The sequence below is a fragment of the Aulonocara stuartgranti genome, assembly GCF_965226115.1.
Source record: "Aulonocara stuartgranti genome assembly, chromosome: 5".
Taxonomy (NCBI): Eukaryota; Metazoa; Chordata; class Actinopteri; order Cichliformes; family Cichlidae; genus Aulonocara; species Aulonocara stuartgranti.
This window is the reverse complement of record NC_138943.1, coordinates 22844392-22865951: the sequence shown is the minus strand read 5'-3', so window position 1 is coordinate 22865951 and position 21560 is coordinate 22844392. Positions and strand designations below refer to the sequence as shown.

Here is a 21560-nt window from a genome sequence, read left to right as displayed (position 1 = left end):
TGTATTTAGGCTCTGAATCTCATGTCTTAATAAATGGTACTGTAAGCTCTCAGTTCCACAGATAGACGTGAATGTGTGCTGCCCTCTGGTGGATGCTACATATTAAAACTAATCATGTTTAATATGGCTGTTTATCAAAGCTTTTACTTTCAGTACATAACTAATACAACATACAAAAAAGAGGAAATACTGCTTTATTACAACAACTTTATAATGGAAATATATGAAACAGTGATTTTGAGCAAAAAAAGTACAAGTTTCTATAATGATTTTACAGCAAAGTCATTTTCTGTACATTAAGATTTACTTTCAGCACAACCAGCTTTTAGCTGATAATGGCAACAATAAAAGAAAACCCACACTAATCTGTTCCAGTGAAAGGTACAGTAACTTGAATTATTAATATTTTTCCCACCAGTGCTCAAAGGTGGCCAGAGAAAGCTTTTCCATTCATTTCTTATGAAAACATCTGAAAAACTATAAAAAGTGAGAATACTGTGAACATATATCATAGTAGAGAAGATTTACTGTCCATCATATTCAGATGTTTGGCAATGAGATCACAGATCACAGGTTGCATGTCCTTCCTGCATAGTCAACAACAGGTTTAGGCAGCAGCTTCAGTAAAAGTGTGTTTAAGACAAGCAGGTGAGATTATCGTTTCTCCTGAGAAACACAGCGGAAACCAAGATTAGAAGCTGAGCTGTCCGGTGTATTTTGGCTTCTTGCTGCACAGCGATACCTGTAACAGTAAGACTGAAAAAGGGGGGGAACGGGGGGGAAATGTACTGTGAATGAACTGAATAATGTCAGTAACAGACACTGCTTTGTGATATTTTACTGTTTGATAGTCAAGACTACTGATATTAATCTTGTAGAAAGCCTGCTTATGCACAGTCTCCAATCACTGACCTCTCGGGTCCCTCACATGTGTAACTATAATGTGAAACAAGAAGAAAACTGTGGCCAGTCAACATGTGACAAGGCTGTCACTAGCATCAAAAGCCCCATGAACCAGAAAGGAAAGAATGAATACATCTATCCCTTTGTTATCCCACAGGTGGAGAGTAACAGAGAGCAGAGAGCTACCCTACTTCCTCTTAGAAATGCTAATATCAGTTGTCTGGATTCAGTGTTTCCAACAATAACATGGTTTCTCCAACAGCCAGAACCGCTTTACTTTCACTGATCACTTTATTCCAAAAAATCCCACAAAATCCCAGTGAGTGAGGCCCTTGGTATATTAAACAAATAAATAATTAACCACGTTTTAAATTTCAGATTTAAAAAACTGGATGTTTAACATAATTTTTTTCATACCCTGTGGCACATGTATGACCCTCCCTTCTTCACTTTATCTTTGCCTGAGGGAGGCCCCATCTGAAAGAGAGCAATGGTAGATAATAATTACAGAAAAAGAAAAAATCAACACCCACGACAATTACAAAAGCCTGAATGTAATCTGCCATTACTGGGTTGCGTTGCGGGTCCGTGGTGTGATGCACAGTCCACCAGTCTGCTGTCCATTCCCATGCATTCCCCACCATGTCGTACAGACCAAAAGCATTGGGAGGAAAGGACATCACCTGTAGGGTATAAGGGCACTACTGTCACTTTACTGCAATGTTTTTAAAAATACATTATTGTTAATATTATCATTTCTAATTTCTAAATTCTACACTAATTCTAAAAGTAGTCTAATCTATCTATCTAAAGGATATTTAAGCCCTGTGGCTTGAAGAACTATTGTGCATGAATATTTGTGTCTTTCAATGGTACACACAGTATATTATGGTAATTAGAACACGCTAATGCTACAGTATTATTTGGCCTGTTAGTGCTGCTGACAAACTGATATCCTTAATCACAGTGAGAAAATAAAATGAATAAATACATAAATAATAAAAACTATATCAACTTTTGTGAACATAAATTAGACATGAAATACCAATGATATGATACTATTATGAGGCGCTATAGGTTTTAAATGCATAAAACGGGTCATTTTAGCCCCTTGCCAAGTAGTTTCTAGAAAACATGATGACACTATAATATCTGATATAGATAAGAATCTTTAAACTTATTTTGGTTGCTTAACTCCTCCCAGTATAGAAGGAGTTTGTAGACAAAGGAACAAACACAGAGATTTTCTTTTATAGTAAGATACTGTTCATTGTTGTTAAAATAACTTGCAAAAAAGATGACTGCAGAAAATTGTTTATTTACACATGCACAGATTTTTAAGTTACGTAAACAAAAAAAGTGTCAAGTTAGTGAAGCTGAGGGTTGACTTTACAGGTTTGATGGGTTCAGTGACATTCTTGGAAAAAAGACTGGGCATTTACATGGTAGATGGAAACTGAAAAGCTTTGTTATCTTAATGCAGAAAGCAGAATGTTGAAACACAAATCAAACCTCTAAACCCGCTGGACAACTAAAGGGATTTCTTAACTGAGCTCAAGTTCCCCTATTACTTCAACATCAGTGACTGCCTTTTACCCTAACAAGGTGACATAATGCAGATTAGAATATCATTTTACATCAACACCGTATACTCTTAAAGATTTCACACAGAAATCGGATATTCAGGATTCATACTAGAATTGGAACTATGAAGTTGCCTCTGTGAAGAAAGACTGGATTTATGTTGTCTTTTTGTAATCTATGTAATCTCTCAAGGCTGCAAGCTTCTTTTGTGACTTCATCGAGCTTTGGAATGCGTAATTATGTCTAGTATTTTCCTGGGCCAAACTTTTTCTGACTAAACCTGAAATATGAGATCCCTCAACACACCCATAACTATGGCATTTCTTCATTCTTGCTTGTGTCTCTTACCGGTGAAGTTTTGATATACCCATCTTCTCCAGAGTTGTGTGTGGGGAAGTCTCCCTGCCAGAGGTTAGCAAAGTGTTGTCCTTTAGGGTTCAACTTGTTTCCCCATGGATAAAGTCTAAATGTAGGCGTGGTATACCAGGAAAGTAATCTGAGACATATTTCATGTAGGAAATGCACATTTTCAAACATCTTTCACAGAAAAGTTCCTTTTGCATTTGTGCTTATGAATCTTCTGCTCACTTTGGTCATACGTTGTTATTATTCCCATTTTTGAATGCACATTTCAGACTAGAGGTTTGTTAGTATTTCCCCCTCTTATAAACTGTGTGTTAAGCAACTGTAACAAAGCAGTTTCCCTACATGGATCAATAATGTGTTTTCTGATTATGATGCATCATCATCATCATCAGTTAACATCTTACCTGTCTTTCAGGCCACCCCTGCAGGCATACTCCCACTCTGCTTCTGTAGGGAGTCTCTTGTTAGCCCAGGAGCAGTAGGCAACAGCATCTATCCACGAGACATGCAAAACAGGATGATGGAGCCTAAAAAACACAGATTTAAAGTAATTTACCGAGCCCTTATCATCTTTTCATAAATAAAAGAAGAGTGAAGGTTTGATGCTTGATAGGTGTTTTATATAAATGTGGAGCGTATTATTGAAAACATTACGAAGTTTTTAGTAAAAGAGAGTTTTTCTACTTGTCTGTGATGTTGGAGTCTGGGCCCTCAGGGTGCCTCCAGGAGGCTCCTTTGACTGGAAGCCACCAAGGGGCAGCGGCCACCTAACAACAAATGGTAGTAACAGTTGTTACGGACCGCATTATGCTTTTCACACTTTCTTTTCTGTTTTTCTCTTGCAAAGCCCACTGATGTGCAACTCCTCAAACAACAGGCCATTTTCAACACTCTTAAACAGTTGTAGTATAAATCATCACGTCCAGCTAAAGACAAAAACGTGCTCTCTGAAGGTGCTGGGTTAAAACTAAAATGTAATTATTTAAATGAATAAAACATACTGTGCTGCATTTATAAAATGCAATCCCTGTCAAAGGCTGCCTTATTTATTTTAATATTATTTGACTGGAGCAGCTTACAGTTCCCAAGAACAACATTTGTCATGATGCTAATATTGATGCTGTGCTGCTAATTTTTAATATATCTAAAATGTTGAATGTAAATATGTGAGATATATTATATTAAAGTGGTCATTTATACATTTATGACTTTATTTTAGGTTCAGATAGCTATAGAGAAACATGCATGTGCACAATAATTGTTGTAAAGACCCACCTTTTAGCACATCCCAGCCCACCCACTCACTCACTTCACCAGATGCACCTTGTTTAGTTCTCTCACCTTTGATTGGGTGTGGTGCTTGTCCTTAATTGCACTCACCTGTCACACATTATATAAGGACTGCATTCACTTTTGGCTCACTCTTTTATAATAAAATATGTGTAACTTTAATAACAGCATCACACTTTTAGAATAAAGAACTTTGTTGCCAAAATCCAACAAATGTATAACTTTCAAACTGGGACTCTTTGGGAAATAATTAGCAGTAATTAGTGAAGTTATTGTGCCATATGGGTAAATGTGTGGAAGCCTCTAGGTTTGAGGGTCATACAGAAGACTTCTATAGGTAAACCTGTCAAGCTGTAGGTATGTAATGAACACACAGTGAAAACTAGAAACATCAGGAAGCATCAAACAACAATCTCTTGGAAATGTTCTGTCCAAAACCACAAAAACTATCTTTAGCACGCTCCAAAGTGCATCGACTCATGTTGCTGCTGAAGTGTGGTAAAAGTCTTCAGTCCTGTGTGCATAAAAATAAAAATACTGGAAGCTGCCAGTGCTACCCCTCCGCCTCCTAGTAAATACACCTAAAACATCAACTTAAAATTTCTACATTACTTCTTTATCAAGTTACTGCATTTACAGACTTGTGTATTCACGCCACCTGCCTGCCCACCTAGCGGGGTGACGACAGTACCCCCATCAACCTTTTACAGCTGACAGGTAAAAACTGTTTAAGGTGACTTTCTGTGAAGGAGGTGCTTTGAGGCTTCTTCCTATTTGGCATGATATTTTTATTTTTTATTTTTGCAAAGCACACGACTGTAGGTGAAACTGTCACATGCCGAAGAACTGGATTATCAAGCCTCTGGGCATTTGATAAACAAATTAGCCACATTTTGTCATGCAGCAAGCTAACATTAGGGTTTTCCATCTGTTGTGGGGACCCTGACATCAAAAATAAAGCCGATCCACTGTGTCCTCAGATTCAGAGCATGCATAAAGACTCCTGTGTTTCCTCTTTTGCTGCCAAAAACAGAAAATTTGGCGTGCTTTTCTTGTGACTGGGACATTTTAGAGTGTGAGAAGTGGCTCAAAAAAGGGTGGACTGCTCATACCTTTGTTTGAGGGCATATAAAATAGCCACAAGGTGGGCATGATGAAAATGTGATATAGAGAACTCAAAGGAGAAAAGCATGGGGTTCAAATGAAACCTTTGACCTAGCTCAGCATCAGTGTTGTTTGTGGGAGAGAAAAACTCCCTTTGGGAACTTTAGCTACATGTACTTATATGAACAAAAAAGCTTTTTTACACATAAACATTTACAGACATCTAAACACAGCATGAAAGCCTGTGAGGTTACATTTATTACAACACTTTATATTTACTGTTGTCTACTAAACATAGTGTGTGAACTTGGACCTCTAGTCCTGCAAGCTACCAATATCTATGTGTAAGCAATAAATAGTTTGTTAGATCGTTGCATAAGTGCAAACTAATGTAGAGCACATCTTTGACTGTGTGCTCGTTTTGTGCAGTGAAATCGAAAGCATGACATGTAGCCTGCACATGTCTTCCTTCAAAGCTACAACTGATGTAGCAGGTAAAAAGTGAGCTGCACAGGTAAGTCGCCTGCTCAGTGGTACACTTACTGCTTGAGTGACTTGGCTTTTCACTGGCTCACTCAAAAGTCCCTCAAAAACAAACGAGTCTCCAAATTTCTCTGCCTAAAAATCAGAAAAGACACAGATTTTATGGGCAAAAAACAACACCAGGATAATGAAAACCACTCACAGAAAAATATTGTTTTATTTTTTAAATATTTTTTAAAACCTCAGTCACATATCCTGTCGCAAGGACGAAGCTCTGAAACTGTTGGTTAGTGACTTCATGGATGTCTATGTTGAAGGAGTCCACATACACCACTCTCTGGGGGCCCTCACCGTCTGGGGGGATGCCTGGGTTGTCTGTTCCCATCAGGAACTCCCCTCCAGAAATCTGCACCATCTGCACGGAACAAGTACAATTTTTTATTTACATATGCAAACAAACTGTGCTAGAAACTGGAATGTAGATTCAGGATTAATAACTCTTATGAGCTACAAGATCATAACAACCAATAAAGAACACAATAAAACAATGAAGATCTATAATATATCTAGTAAAAATCTAAGTTATTAGCCACCTATAAATAATAGAAATACTAGTAGAAATAAAAAAAATATGACACCAGAGTGCCACAAATGTGCAATATTAAGAGGGTAACTTACAGGAAACAAAGGCTAGGCTGTCAAACTTCCTGCTTCTGCATTCAAGTCATATTTACAGCACATGGTGTTATGGTTTATTTAAACACACAACTAAAATTAGCACATATGTGGACACAATTTTGCAACCCTTGGTTTTGGTGTTAATCGACAGATCTGTGTTGCAGCTGATTGGCTACAAGGCCTTGCTTATGCATGGGAACCTCAGGAGGCCTAATAGTTCCAAGAACGATCAGATTCGACTTTGGTAACAACTTTATGACATTTTGCACGCATAACCTTATCTCCACACTCTCACAAAATAGCGGTGTTTTTTTTTTTTTTCTGTAACGGGAGTCGCAACATACCGGACTTTGTGTTTCCCGCTCATTGTCCTGCACCTGATTCGTCCTGTCATTTGCGTCTTTGGAGTATTTGAGATCAGGATCTGTGGAAGCTGCTTTACCCTCATCCTCGTCCAAGGGATCCACAGTTGGAGCGTCTCTAGTCAGCTTATCACAACCGCAGCCCGCCGCTCTTTCCGGGCCTGGAGGTTCTGCGCTACATGAACTCTGAAGACACAACACTTTGCTCACACATCCAAATATGAACAATAAGGTGAAATAACGCAACATTTTGATGGTTTGTTTCCAAGGCATAGCTCAGGGTCCATGCATGATGTTGACACTGTTGCTTCCGTAAAGTCACGTGGTCAGTCAGCTGGCTACAGTGTAACAAAACGTAACCCTTTCCTTCCCGAAGTGAATGTTTGCTGTGGACTAAACTCTGTTAATCCACAAAAACACTGCAAATTCTGATCACGGCTCGCAAATACAGCTACATCCGGGGGTGTATGATGATATTAATACAATCGCTTATCTGAAATACACTTCAATGACTTATTCGCCCAAAATCACACAGATTTTTGACCTTTTTGTTTTGTTTTTTTTACAGAAAAATAGACTTCTTCGTATAAATCTGGGCAGCGCAGTAGCAGGAGTGATAACCCAGCTCAGATTTTCTTAGCGGTAGGATGGGGCGACGTGGACATCATTTCCCAGCTATCAACACTACGGCCGCTTGAGAAGAAGAAGTGGAAGTGAGCCAGGCAGTTCAACCAGCCTGCCTGCCTGCCTCAGTGAGCACAAGCTGCGGGAGCACTGAGAGGCGCGGAAAGGTGTCCGAGCTGTCAAAAAACTGGATTATTACAGTCGCTGACGCCTGGATGTCATCCCCCGGCCCGGAGGAGAGGAGAACCGCAGTCATGTTGTCTTAGCTGGCCCAGAGAAAGCTAAATACCCGAGCACAGCCGAGGTAAAGTTGAGAGCTTAACTTGAGCAGTTTGCCATCATCCTCCTTTCATATGTCTATCTTCTCGCAGCGGAAAGGGGGGAAAAGGATTTAGTTCTCCTTAAATGGTTAAAAAAAACCTCAGAGCTCAAAAGTGGCGCTTTTTAGTGAATAATATTTTTGTTGAAGAGAAGCCCAACAAGATTGTATCACGGTCGGGTGGATCTTACACCGACAATGATTTCGGGCTGCTGTGAAGCAATGTGATAGTGAGCCGCGATTACAATGCTAACGCTGGATGTGCTTTCTCAAGTTTCGCTGGCGCTTCGGTGCTTAGATGAATAAGATCCGAACTTTTGCTGTGTGATCGTTGATCGTTTGGTCGGGCTTGCAACAAACGGCGGTCGGAAAGCTACCAAAATAACTTGTTATGGGGCTTTATCGACCTCAGTGAGAGGCAGTGCTTAAAAAAAGAAAAAAGAAAAACACACAGGCAGATAACCTGAGTGGAGGGGACCTGCATTGCTCTCTATCAGCTTTCAGTGGCCATGACCTGTTGCAGGTGCATAAACCTCGCTGGCAGCTGCAGCTCCTAAACATGTAAGGCGCAGCACAACACCAGCGGGGCTACAGTAACATCTAATAGACATTTTCTCTTCCTCTCTATGCAAATCCTTGCAGCCTGACAGTTGTGTTTGTGTGGTCTCCACCTGCAAGGGAACCCGCTCTCTGAAAACTGCTTCTAACTTGGAACTATTAATTTGCATATGGATACTGAATAAATGCATGATGGTATGTGTCCATGACAGGCATGTTATATTAAATGATCTAATAATATCCATATTTTCTCCCAATTTCTCCTATACAGGTGCTCCCTTGTGTGCCAAACATGTCGGACAAAATGTCCAGTTTCCTACACATTGGGGACATCTGCTCCCTGTATGCAGAGGGATCAACCAATGGTTTCATCAGCACCCTAGGGTATGTCCCTGTGCCTGTGTGGAGGGCCCACTTCACACTTTTCTTAAAAAATGCTGCTCAGTCATGATACTGAGCCAGCAGTTTTTGGAAGGGAGGAAATCACACTTGTAGTAGCAACTGTTAACCATTTTGATGACAAAGTCGAGAACAAGCACATTTCTTCCCTTTAGTCCGATGCCTGTGTATGCACGTGTTTGCTTACACGCAGCGACAGGGTCATCATTTGGTCTCGGAATGGGATTAAGTAGTGAATGTAATTTGTTGCAACAAATGCAAAAAACATGCAGATTATGCTAAAGTTTGGGGCAGGCCTGGGTTGGAAGGGTGGAGTTAGAAGACAATAAATGGTCTGGTGGTACTGTTGGCAAGCCACTCATTTGCCCACACAGTCACAGCATCATTTTCCTCCATCAATTCTCCTTACTTGTAAAATGCATATTTTTGATATGGTCTGTCTGTTGGGATTACTTACACTGGCTTACTGCTTGAAATACTGGCCTTAGGATATGACAGAAATATCACAAGCGCAGTAAGATTCAGTTGTGCTGCTTTTAACCTCTCCCCTTTGTTCTGAATCTAAACAAAGCAACAAGAGAAAGTTTGCATTAATGTTTTTGCTGGTATGAACCATCAGGAAATCACAAGACGGTAAACCATGGCATTAGCATTAGTAATGGTATCAGGGCTATCTGCTCAGTGTCCTGGACCTCCCCTCCTGGCTCATGAAAAATGGAATGACCTACAGCGAAGACTGAGTCACTATAGAGACATTGTGGCCTTTCTGGAGTTCATGTGCTTCCCACATAGACACACACACGCACGCACATGCTAGCACATGTATTTAGAAAATTGTCATGACGGTTTTGGCCAGAAGCCATCCTCTCCACGCATAAACACCAACTCAGCAGCAGATCAACTGCCCTTAAAGTAAGACACCATACTGAGAAAATTCTGTACACATTAACTCTTTTTCTTCACTCAAATAGCAGTCCAAGTCAACAGCTGCAGAGGGGAGGGGGCTATATGAGCAAATGAAAGGCTACATTTTTCTCTTTCTTCTTTTTTTGGGGGGAAAATGCTGCTGTGTGCATTGAGTATTTAGCAGGACCCATCCTGTTTGTGCAGAGGTGTAACTATTAAACTTGTGTTAATAACTGACCTCTGTGAAGCATGCTCATGTGACGACCCCCCCCCAAGTACAGTAAGGAGTTTTGATGCCAGATTAACTTCAGCAGAGCTTAGCGTTGATTCAGTAAGACTCCACTGAAGGGCTGCAACACCGTGTTTCCAAAAGATACTCCCTCATTTGGTGTTTTGACAATACTGGTGTTGAAAACTGACTAACATGTTGATCCAAAGGCTAATTCTCGTAGTAAATTAGGTTTAGATCTGGTAACTGCAAAGGTCAGCGCATGTGATTCATGTTATTTTCAGCAACAACTTTGTGTTGATTTGCAGTTAGTATTCCTTCTAAGGGGTCAGGGAGATTAGAGCTTCCACAGTATAGTGGAGCAGTTGAATGCCTTCACTTTTGAGGTGAAAAAGTGCGAGTTTTTCCTTTAATTTGGCACTCTGCTGTTATTTGTCTTAACACGCATGGGTATGTTCGCCCTTTGTAGTCGGTCTTGTTCCTCGAGATGTGCAGGCTGATGGAACAGTGAGGTCTGTTTGGGCAACTTCAGAAGGCTGAAAGTGGATGTGGGATTTGGCCTGTGTCCAGACAAGTGTTATTCTAAGCCAGTGAAAGCTAAATTTGTCACCAGAAATTCCTGTCTGGCCACCGGTCATTTAATCCAGAATATTTCCTTATTTTGTGGAAGGGGAGGCTAAAACATGCTGCAACTATGTAACGATCCCAGATAATTCATGAAACAAAGGTAGAGTTTTTGCACACGCTTTTGTTGGAGATACTTTTTTGCCTGAGTCTCTGTTTAGCACATACACAGTAAGCTTAAACACAAACCCACAGGAATGATGAATTACAGTGACTCTGATATCCAAGAACAATGGCAATCTTAGTACATCTGCAGAAATGTTGACCAGTTATGCTGAGTTGTAGTTCTGAAAATGTGGTGTTGATCACTTTGACTGTCTCAGTATTATCAACCCTCTGTTCCTCCTGGCCTTTTAAATGTTCCGATCATTGCTGTGCTATAAAATTATTAATCAAACACACTCAACTGATGCAGTGTTTTTGAAATTAGCTTGCAACTGGTACTTTTTCTTTTTAAATTAAGTAGTGTTTAAATATTTTTTTGTACCAATTGATTCATTGTGAGCTCTAAAAATATCATAAACATCAAAATGGCCTAATTGCAGATAATTCAATTTTTGTTAAAATGGTCCAAACTTCATAAGCATTCAGCTCACTGTAATAGAAGAATAAGAAAATGATTACATACTTATTCGAGTCTTGTTTAAAAAAACAACTTTAAAGGTGAACTTAACTATTCCTCATTGCTGCTGTGGTTGTTATGCTCGGGGCTTTGCCAGCTTTGTCATGGTAACTTGGGATATGATCTTATTATATGTATAGCGCTTACATGTGTCATGTGTCCGTATTTACAGCCTGGTGGATGACCGCTGCGTCATCCAGCCTGATGCTGGGGACCTCAACAACCCGCCGAAGAAGTTCAGAGGTAAGAGGAGCAAATTAATCTCCCCTCTTCCTCGTGACACTCCTCCTCATAGCACTAACTCCTATCTGTTTATACTGTGAAGCGTGTAAGACCTGCTGCTGAATGTGTTATGCTGTGTTTCTTTGGTGACAGCCACAATATCTCAGCCTCCTGGACTTCAAACAGGCGTGTGTGTGTGTGTGTATTTATTAGCTGTGTGCCCTAGCTCGCACAGGTCTGTGGAGGTAGAGGCAGATGGAGAGTCATCTCTTCTGCTGATTTGTTGAAAAAAAAAAAAAAAAACACCCACTTGAGAATCTGTTTTCTAAATAAAAATCCTTCAGCTGTGTCTTTGGGTGAATTTGCTATTATTAGTTCTCATACAGGAAGTAGAACTCGTGACCTGCAGTTCTCAGGCTAGAGGTTTATGTCCTTTGGGGAGAGCTGGCTAAACATTGTACACAGAATATGATTGAAGGCCTGAGCAGTCACAGGCACTGGTACACATTTATAAGAAACGTGCACTTTAGCTTGCTGCTGCTGGATGACACTTAAAGAAAATGTAATATAGCTAGACCGTTGGTAGAGCTTCAACCGCATATTCAGATTTTCATTTTAATTTAAGTTTTTTGAAAGAGAGAAATGTAGTCTTCCTTGGTTCTTTGTTTTCATTGGCAATTCAAAGTAATTGTATCGGCCATTTCTATAAAAGCCTACAAAAGAGAGTAATTACAGCCTTTCAGAATTGTACGTTTTGAGCATATAAGACATATGAGTACTTATCCATTTGAATTATTTTATTTGTCTTTTAGTTCTTTACTTTCCCATTAGTATATAATACAGATGCATTTGCAGGTGTGAGAATAGGGCTAAACACTGTCTTGGGGATCATAAAACATCTAAATAACACATTCATTAAACTGAATAGCCGTGTAATTATAGTCAGATCTACCTGTTCTTTAGCAATGGAGCAGTGATACGATAAGTCTATTAACTTACAAAGTAGCAACGTTTGACATGTTTTCTTCCTGGGCGTGATTTCAACTATTGTGTTGCTTTTAGTCTTAATGACTGTACTCTGTCAGTCATTAATGACTGCCTCTGTCAGTGCGCCCCAGGGTGGCTGTGGCTACAATGTAGCTTGCCATCACCAGTGTGTGAATGTGTGCGTGAATGGGTGGATGACTGGATATGTAAAGCGCTTTGGGGTCCTTAGGGACTAGTAAAGCGCTATATAAATACAGGCCATTTACCATTTACCATTTACTGTGCAAAATTCTTGAGTCAGCCCTCCTTTCATTATGTTTTGTTTCCAAGAAGCCAGGCTTGCAATTTCTTAAAATTCTTGAGCAATAGTTCTCCAGGCTTTCCGAACGTCTTTCAATGTTTTTCTTTGGAAATTGGCAGTTTATTTCACTTCAGCTCCATTCAGTAATCTGGCAGATACTGAGCATAGTTTTCTTCTGCACAGTGTTAATCAATATTGGCCTTCAACTTCCAAGATTGTTACTTTTTCACGTTTTAGTTTGTGTTTTACATGGTTTAACTTATTATTTATTTTTGTATATGAACTGTTTATATATGATGTGTGTGAGTGTTTATGCATGTATTACTGATAGGAGTTCTTGTTTGTTTAAATGTCTTTCATTATATAAGTGACCTTCTCAACCTTTTCGCTTTCGGTTTTTTTACACCACTTAACACTAACCAAGGATAAAAAGACACCGAGCACAAGGGATGAAGTATTGCTGTGTCTACACATAACAGACAATTTAGCAAATAACCAATTTGAAATTGTGTCTTCAGGCATTTTTTATTTTTTTTTTTAGCAGCCTTTCGCAAAAATACATTATTTGTTCACTTTTTGTCAGTATGACACACATAAAATTGTATATCTGTTCCAACAAGGTGATGTCTTGCCTTGTTGTACAGCATGTCCTTAAAAACATTTATGAAACTGGACAAAAGAAGAAGTGGCAGGCCTAATGATGTGTAGGAGGTCAGGAGAGACATACGACATTGATCATCTACGGTCGTGTGTAAAACATCATGGAGGCTCTGTCGTGGTTTGGATCTTGTCAAAACTGATGGAATTATGAATACAGAAAGGAGAGGTCAGATTTTGTTCCACCATACAAGCACCACGTAGAAAGACTCTGCAGAAGCTTTATTTTATTTAGGACTGCAATGATCCCAAGCACTGGCTGTTTATACTACTAACAGCTGAGTGTGGAATATTAAGTAGCGAGAAATTATAATGACTGGACTTATTGCACAGGTGGCATCTTATCATGGTACTACTCTGGAAATTACTGAGCCTGACCCACTCTTTCACGTTTGTTTGAAAAAGCAGTCTGCATGCATAGGTGCTTGATTTTATAAACCTGTGGCCATGGAAGTGATTGAAACACATAAATCAATGATTGAATGAGTTAGTGAATACTTTTGGCAATATATAGACCTTTTGTGTCTAACTGGAGTTAGTAACTCATTCACTGTGTCAGCTTGATCAGAAGAGGCCTTAATGCCAGTGAGAGAGGATTCTGGGTGTCTGCTAGAGGGGAAAAAGGTGTTATTAATGGATGTGGACAAAGCCACCTGGAGAAGGTTCCAGTAAAACCATACATAGCAAATTCCTTAAAGGTTAGTTTACTCAAAATGTAGAGTACTACTTAACCTGTACAAATATTATAATCCTTTTGGTTCTGGTAGAGTTTAAAATGTGACAAAGTAACTCTGTGTTAACAGCAATGATATAATGGACTTGGAGCCTGTAAAATTTAAAATAGCAACCCTATGACATTTCTTGGATCCTAAGCGAAGGTATGCAAATAAGCAGACATGTCCTTATACAGGCAGGTAGGATGCAATGAAAAGAAGCCTGGACGATGTAAAATGGAGTAAACATCAGGGTGTCTCAGGCCTGCGCATTTCAAGTTTGACCATAATAATCTGTTTGAAATTTTATAGCTTCATTAAAGTGTAGTTCCTGTAGTACCTCTTTGAAATGACCCTGGGTCTTTTGGCTTCAGAATGTTGTGAATGGTTTCGCAGAGACATCTTTAACTAGTCTGTTTCTGTAAGGAGCCAAATAGGAAAGAGGTAGTGTACTTACTTATCTGCTATAACGTGTGCAATATATGTCCCATTAATGGTATAGCATATACTGTAAAGAGAAAAGAAATGGAGCGTTTCACAGCAGAGACTTTAAGATGTCAAAAGAAGAAAAGGCGGCGGTGTTTTTAAACACCGTTAACAATGGCTCTGTTGTATGAAAGTGTCCCTTTTAAGTCAATGTGACAGTGAACCAGGATTAAAAGGAAACTACAAGTACATGGAAGACGTTCATTTTATTATTGACACATTTAACTTTTAGCTGTGACATATGCATGAAGCACGAGCTATGTGGTGAAAATTTACTTTTCAACCATGGGGGGGGGAAAACCAATCGTAAAACGTAAAAATCTGACAGCTGCCAAACTCATGTATGTGTTCACAATACATGTCTTCATTGTTTGCCCCCCACCCCACCCCCAAAACTATGAGGAGTTGCACAGCTGGAAAGAGACCCAGTTGTGTAGTGATAATCCCACTAAGTGGACACCATAAGAGCAATAAGGCCAGACGAGCCATGTTCACTCTGTGATACGGTCACTGCTGAGGTATGCTTAACATTTCCTCCTAATGTAAACATGAGCACTCTCCACACAATTTATACTCCCACTCGTGAAGCCTTTGTCCATAGGCTTAGACATCAGCCTTTTCTTTGCATTTCACCTTTACAGTATTTCAGATACCTTTACACACATGCTACACACACACACACACACACTGAGCGACATCCACACACATCTAAGGCAGAGACTGCTTTGTGTTTCGTTCTAGTCACTGTGATTTAAGGCTCTCTTGCACAACCAGTCAGATCAGTTGCTTTCATCAAAGTTACTACATGTGGAGGAAAGCTGCGTTATTCAAAAATGCCCTCCTCTTTAAAATCTGTTGCAACTTTCACTTTTAGCTGTTGCAAAACCTTCAGAACTGTCACTTTTTCTATGACTGAAAATGCATATTTAAGACTGACAAAGTATGTAAAGGCCCTTATCTAAATCATTGATGGTGAAAACTTGACCTACTGGCAGATACTTTCAATCAACGAGTGTCTGTAGAAACCTTGTCTTTCTAGCTGACTTAGGCAGCCTTTATTTAGCTACTTACTCTGTTGACATATTAGGAGTCATTTGGATCAGTTTAACAGCTGTTTCTTTTATATTTTATGCACCTGCCATTGCATTTAAATGTTGTCAGCAATGTGGTTATATGGATGGTAGTTAGCATTTTGTAGATTTGGAGCCAAGAGTATAAATCTTGACGTTCCAACCCATTTTTTTAATTAATTAATTTATTTTTTTAGACCTTTTTATTCAGCACTTTAATTAATAAAATACTTTGGTTTCCACCCAAAACCCCCATGTAATGATAGTGCATTGACATGACAAATAATGTACTAAACATACAATACATTTTATTTACTGTATATGGGCACTTGACAAAAGAAATTTAAGAGACAGGGACTCTCTACATGTAAACATGGCACACTTTAGCTTTGTCACTCTGGGACTGTCATCATCACACTGGCCTTTATTTCTCCTAAGAGCCAAAGCTGCCTCTTGACTCAACTTGTATTAACCAATCAGACCTCTTGGCACGTCATGTAATAAACAGCTGAAATCTGAGACATGTGTACAGTCTCTGGTGAGTGAGACTCTGACCTAAAATTTTGTTTTGAGCTGTGGGTATTCATAACACTCTTCTCTTTGTAGCTTTGAATAGACCTTTGTGTACCACTCTAAAAAAGTCTATAATAAGCCCCATAGTGTGGATTTGCATTTATCTTTGTTGTAAAGAGAATGTGTAAAACACTGTATAACAATAACAGAATGGTCATAGTTTGTATGAAAGATATTCATTAAATACTTGATAAATATAATTTCTCAGTCAAACTATCTTTTATTTCTTTTTTTTTTTCTGAATTTTTAATAGATTTGGTTTATTTGCCTGTTTTATGAACATGGTAAAATGATGCTTGTCAGTTTGATGTGTGACAGCATTGCTTTTTTTTTTTTTTTTAACCACACCTATTCTGGGTTGTAGTCTAAAGTGCTTTGAGAAGTGAGACTAGAAAAGTGCTATATAATTGCTGGTCTATTTCTAGAATAGTGTTAATTATAAAGTTCTGGTGTGAGAAACCTGAAACAAACACTAGAAAGGACTCCATTAACAAAACAGGTCTCTGAACAACAAATGATTTTTTTTTTTTTTTTTGCTTGCTTGTTGTACTCTGACATTTTCACTGCTTAACTAGTAGCATGTGAAGGCCATTACACTGGGCAGCGTCTTCTTGTGCTGGCTTCAGATGTTGCCAACTCCTGCCTATCACAACTCATGCCTTGGTTTACCTGAAATAACTTGAAACATTTAAATAGACTCAATTATACTTGAAGTGCCAGCTCCTTACCACCACTTGTCTGTTGTCAGGCCGAGCCACTGATGCTGTTACAGACGGACTGCAGAAAAACGCTGGGTGGCTCATCTGCGATAAACACCAGAAACGGGCCTGTCTTTAGTCCCCCTTCCCCTGCTAACAACTGCACAAATTCCTCTCCTGCCTATTGAGATGAGAGGTCTTGCAGGAAACGGTGAAGGGAAGCTGTTGTCAGTAGATCCATTTACTGTCTCAGATGCACTACAAGTGCTTCCTCTATAATACCTCCAACAGGATAAGAGGGATGCAGTGAATAGCACTTTATACAAGCCAGATTGTTGGTGATGTTTCAGATTTAGCAGAGAATAGAAAACGTGTAATGCATTATGTTTCCCCAGTTCCTGAGCTAGACTATGTTGTATATTTACTGCAGGAGATGCTATTTATGTTACTACTTCTTTGTAAATTGTTCAGCGTAGTTTTTAAAAAATCCAGTACTGTGTTTTGGACAGGGTAGCAGACGGTTAAGAGGAGATAAAGTGAAAGGCTGAATTTCCAATTTATTATTTTTTTCAGCTACAGTGAAGTGCGCAACTTTATGTTGTCATTCAGTTGAATGAGAAGCTGTCGTACCTTCATCCTGCCGTCCAAGTATGGTGGCAGTTCTGTGCTGTAATAAAACTTTCAATCATCTCTGTGTGCTTTACAGCCCCTTAGAGTTTCTTCAGTTGCTGGCTGCACGGCTTCAAGCGTCGTCCTTTTGATCCTCTTTAATCTGCGGAAGTTTGTCAGCATCTAAAAGACTTTCTCATAACCTTGTCTTTAAAACCAGTCTGACAGTGAAATCAAACCAGCACAGATACAACAATCATTTCAGTCACATACTTCTGTTGAGTCAACCAGCTGATACAATATGCCTGATGTATGAAATAAAATGTTTTCCATGACGTCTCCCATTTACTGTCAGTGAATGTCTTCTTATAGTCAGTTTGTTGCCTCACTTTGACTTTCAGACTGTTGTCACATTAGATGGTGGCGTTACTTTAAAAAGATGCCCGAATTTGCAACGTTTATGCTATTTGCTAAGTTAAGTCACATATGCATGTGTGTGACACTCGCAGCTCACTTGTTCTCTGTTTATACTCTAAGGCACTGTCACAATCTAACACCATCTTCAGCTGTGAGTCAAGAATCACTCAGCACTGTGTGTGGGAGAGATGGAGGAAGAGGACTTTGAATAACTATGAATATATGCGTGAATACGAACCCAGCCTTAAAGCTGCTTTCATACTTTGCACATGTTATGGTGATTTGTGGATTTACCCTTTTCAGCACACTGACTGGCAGTAGATCAATGTCCAGCCCATTCATGCATAACTTACTCTATGTCACTGTGGCTGTGCGTGAGCAAGCACAGGGCACTAGCCACCGAATTTCCTCAGCCTATCAGGTCGGCTTTTTTAAACGACTTCTGACAAACTCACTTTTATTGGCTAGCTTTCTCTTAATCCTTTCCCCATCCTTGGTTTACATCTATTTGTGTATGTGGAAGTGCGTATGCAGGAATGATGTTGGGATATGTATACTTATGTGTTACTTTAATCAAATTGTGAAACACTTTGAAACTCTGTTTTGAAAAGTGCGATACAAAGTTATTACTAATATTAGTTACGGACGTCCTACAAAACAATGAAAAGAGATGTGTATATATTAAAAATCCAGTGCTTCTTCTGCATTGGCTTAAGATTTCTGTCATATGACTTAAGATAGGCTTTTAGCCTTTTCAGTTGTTTTATCATGTACCCGCCTTATAGCTAAACAATTGTAGGTCAGCATTTATAAGTACATACGAGGTGGCCAGTATCAAAGACAGATTTATTTCTGAGCTCAATTGTGTACTTGCATGCTAAAGAAAGAAATCTGTGACCCTGGAAGAAATTCTCACCTCTGTCTCACTTAAATAGCACGTTTCCCCTCACAGCTGGCTGTGATGCAAGGTAAATGTCTATTAGCTGATCATCTATCTGTCACATGCACCAAATATTTTCCATGGAGTGCTGCGCGTGAAACAGGCTGTGTGAAATATGTATTCATTGTTTCATTTATGTTTACAAGTTAAAGCCACATCCATTATTGTATGTTTTGATTTATGTGGAACACATAAACGCACACTGATTATATCTAAAAGCTCAATTTCTCCACTTAGTTGACCTTTCTGTGCTCTATCTTACATTCTTTCATTCTCTTCTGGCCTTTCTCATTTCTCTTTCACTTCCTTTTTGCTTTGTTTTTCTAACCATGTTTTGGGCCAAGAAGTAAACCATATTTAATGGGGAGGGGCTAAGGGAGGCCCGAGGACAATTTAGGAGACACAGACGGAGACGTTGACTCCGAGGGAACAAGTTCTGTGTGAAATGGTTGGAGGAATTCAGAAAGGAGAAGGAGAGATGACAGAATATAGGGCTGGGGAGTCTCCACCCTCCTTTCTCTCTTTCAGTCATCCCACTCCCCTTCTTGGCCGGCCTTATTTGGTCATGTTACTGCAACTAGAGCTGAAGAAGAGAGAGAATGGAGAAAGGATGGACACATTGCTCCTTTTTTCTCCTCTTTTCATCCTCTTAGAAAAGAAAGCTGTGGTTTGATGAGAGGTGAAGTCAGAGGAAAGCCAGGACTCGCAGGGAGGAGTCACTGTCGAATTGTAGTTGAACTCAGCAGGGAAAGCGGCTATAACTCTGCAGCGAAATGCTTTATCAGTACTCATCCTGTGGAAGTCTCTGAGGGATTCAACTGAAGTTGCTGTAGAGCTTGTTACAAAAGAGGAAGTCTCCCAGGATAGAAGAGGAACTCTGTTAAAACTGCATCCACATGCAAATGAAAAAAAACACTAGTTTCCCTGCAGACCGGTTTTTGCAGTATCTATGCAAATGAACAGCAAAATCAGAGACTCCTGATGACAGCTGCAAATCATCGTTGCTACAGTTACAACTTGTTGTGTTGCTGGATCACATTGCAGACACATAGGTGTGTGTGTGTGTGTGGTAGTCCAACCACAGCTTATAACCATACATTACTATGATCATACATCTGGTAAGCACACATAACAAACACATGCTGTGTTGTCTGTGATGACTGCTCCGTGAAGCAGACAAAGACCTTTGATCTTCATGCAGGCAAATTATTAATGCTTTTGAAGTGCAGGAACACACATGTGTGAATTTTTTTTCTGGAGAACTGAAAGAATAACGTGTGCTTAAATGTTGTGGTTATTTAATATTTGAGCACATAACTTAAAATGGCAAAAAAGTCTAATTTATTTAGGTGAGTGTCTTTAATAATTTTTACTGTGGTGTTTTTGCTGTTCACGCTGTTGGTTTGTGTGTGAGCTGTGGCTGTTACCCATCTTCCACACAGCACCAACCTTCCCAGGCTTTACTCCCAGTAGATGAATATATTTTGTACACATTGTTTGATTTTTAACTAATTTACCATTGTCAGCTGTAATAAGTGTGGTATACAACCAAAACCATTTTTGAGAATTTGCTCCGATTTCAACTGGTTTGAGAACTGAACATTATGTAGCGTCTGATGTGGACGGATTCTGACTACAGCAGGTCACATATCCACTAACATCAGTGAACCCAGCTTTCATGGCTGGGTAAGGATCCACCAGTTTGTGAAATGAAAAGACTTGGAGATGTACGAACAGTCATTAGCCATAAAGGGAAAATAGAATCATGTGTAATCTTTTTACTTTTTCTGTTCTTCTGTTTCTTCTTTTTTCAAAATTGTTACACAAATTATTTGCATTGGACTCAGAGGTATATTTTCCATCTGTATTAAATGGAGGAGAAGAGAAGGAGTGACTGGAGAAGACAAATGTGGACAGAAACAGACGGAGTAAATTGTGACCATTTTCTCTCTTTATAACCATCTGGACTGATCGTTTTTTGCCTTTTTTCAAAGTTATATGAACATATGCATATTTAGTAAAAATGTCGATTTAGCCCTGGGTGACCAATTTATTTTTCTTTCCTGGGTTTTATTTTAGTTTTAATGTTAGTTATTAAAAACAGATTTTAAAAATAAATATATATTTATTTAATTTACATAATTGAATTGTTTCTAGACTGTGCACCAGCATGATGTCATTAGAAATCATATGATTAAATGATATTTAATGTGATTAAATGATACACACATATATCTCTTTTTGAGTGTGTGTGCATGTTTACATGTTTTTGGATCCAGTTTTTCAGCTAAAGCCAGTGATTTCTATCTCTGTGCAGACTGTCTGTTTAGACTGTGTCCCATGAACCGCTACTCAGCCCAGAAGCAGTTCTGGAAAGCGGCGAAACCTGGAGGGAACACAGAGTCAGTGCTGCTTAACAAGTTGCATGTAAGTGAAGTGAACCTCCCAGCAGGTACTACAGACCACTGCAGTTAACACCCATGTTCCCAAAAGCTCCCAAGATAAACATTAAAGAAAGAGTCAGATTTTTTTTTTTTGTTATTTTAACTTTTTGGGTTTAAATGGTCTTGATGAAGTCTAGACTTTGTAGACGCTGAATTAAAAAACAGCATAGTGAGTGTATCACTCTATCGATTGTGTGCACTCTGTGTCACAGTTTCAGGTGGGTTTTTAAAGGTTTTGCAGGTATTTTATAAAGTAGAAGTCCTTTTATAGACTTTTCTGACATTTCCCTACTACTGTCCTATCTTTCCACCCTCTACATTTTCCTTTCCCTTTTTCTGCTGCAATACATTACCATTTAAAGCAATCTGCAATCTGACTACACAGTCATAAA

General features: G+C 39.2%; 2 protein-coding genes across 8 annotated transcripts in view; one reads left to right on the top strand and one right to left on the bottom strand.

Moving 5' to 3' along the window:
• Positions 1-177: 177 nt before the first annotated feature.
• On the bottom strand, positions 178-7153 carry sumf1 (sulfatase modifying factor 1). Its single transcript, XM_082532907.1, has 9 exons — positions 6753-7153; positions 5972-6145; positions 5791-5865; positions 3538-3620; positions 3258-3380; positions 2836-2950; positions 1473-1586; positions 1321-1380; positions 178-756 (listed from the first exon to the last, which is right to left on the bottom strand). Exons 1-9 carry the CDS (start codon positions 7041-7043, stop codon positions 655-657), a joined length of 1137 nt encoding a protein of 378 aa, XP_082389033.1. The 5' UTR covers positions 7044-7153; the 3' UTR covers positions 178-654.
• A 284-nt stretch (positions 7154-7437) lies between these two features.
• The window catches only part of LOC309706395 (inositol 1,4,5-trisphosphate-gated calcium channel ITPR1), a 73579-nt gene continuing 59456 nt past the window's right edge, over positions 7438-21560 (top strand). For 2 of the 7 annotated variants that reach the window (XM_082532902.1, XM_082532900.1), the window contains exons 1-4: positions 7440-7698; positions 8543-8655; positions 11224-11294; positions 21042-21151. In XM_082532902.1, the coding sequence (XP_082389028.1) occupies positions 8564-8655; positions 11224-11294; positions 21042-21151 (273 nt within the window). In that variant the 5' untranslated portion in view covers positions 7440-7698; positions 8543-8563. Of the gene's footprint in view, positions 7699-8542; positions 8656-11223; positions 11295-21041; positions 21152-21560 lie in introns of all 7 variants that reach the window. The other 5 variants (XM_082532904.1, XM_082532903.1, XM_082532898.1 and 2 more) reach the window with 4 other exon arrangements.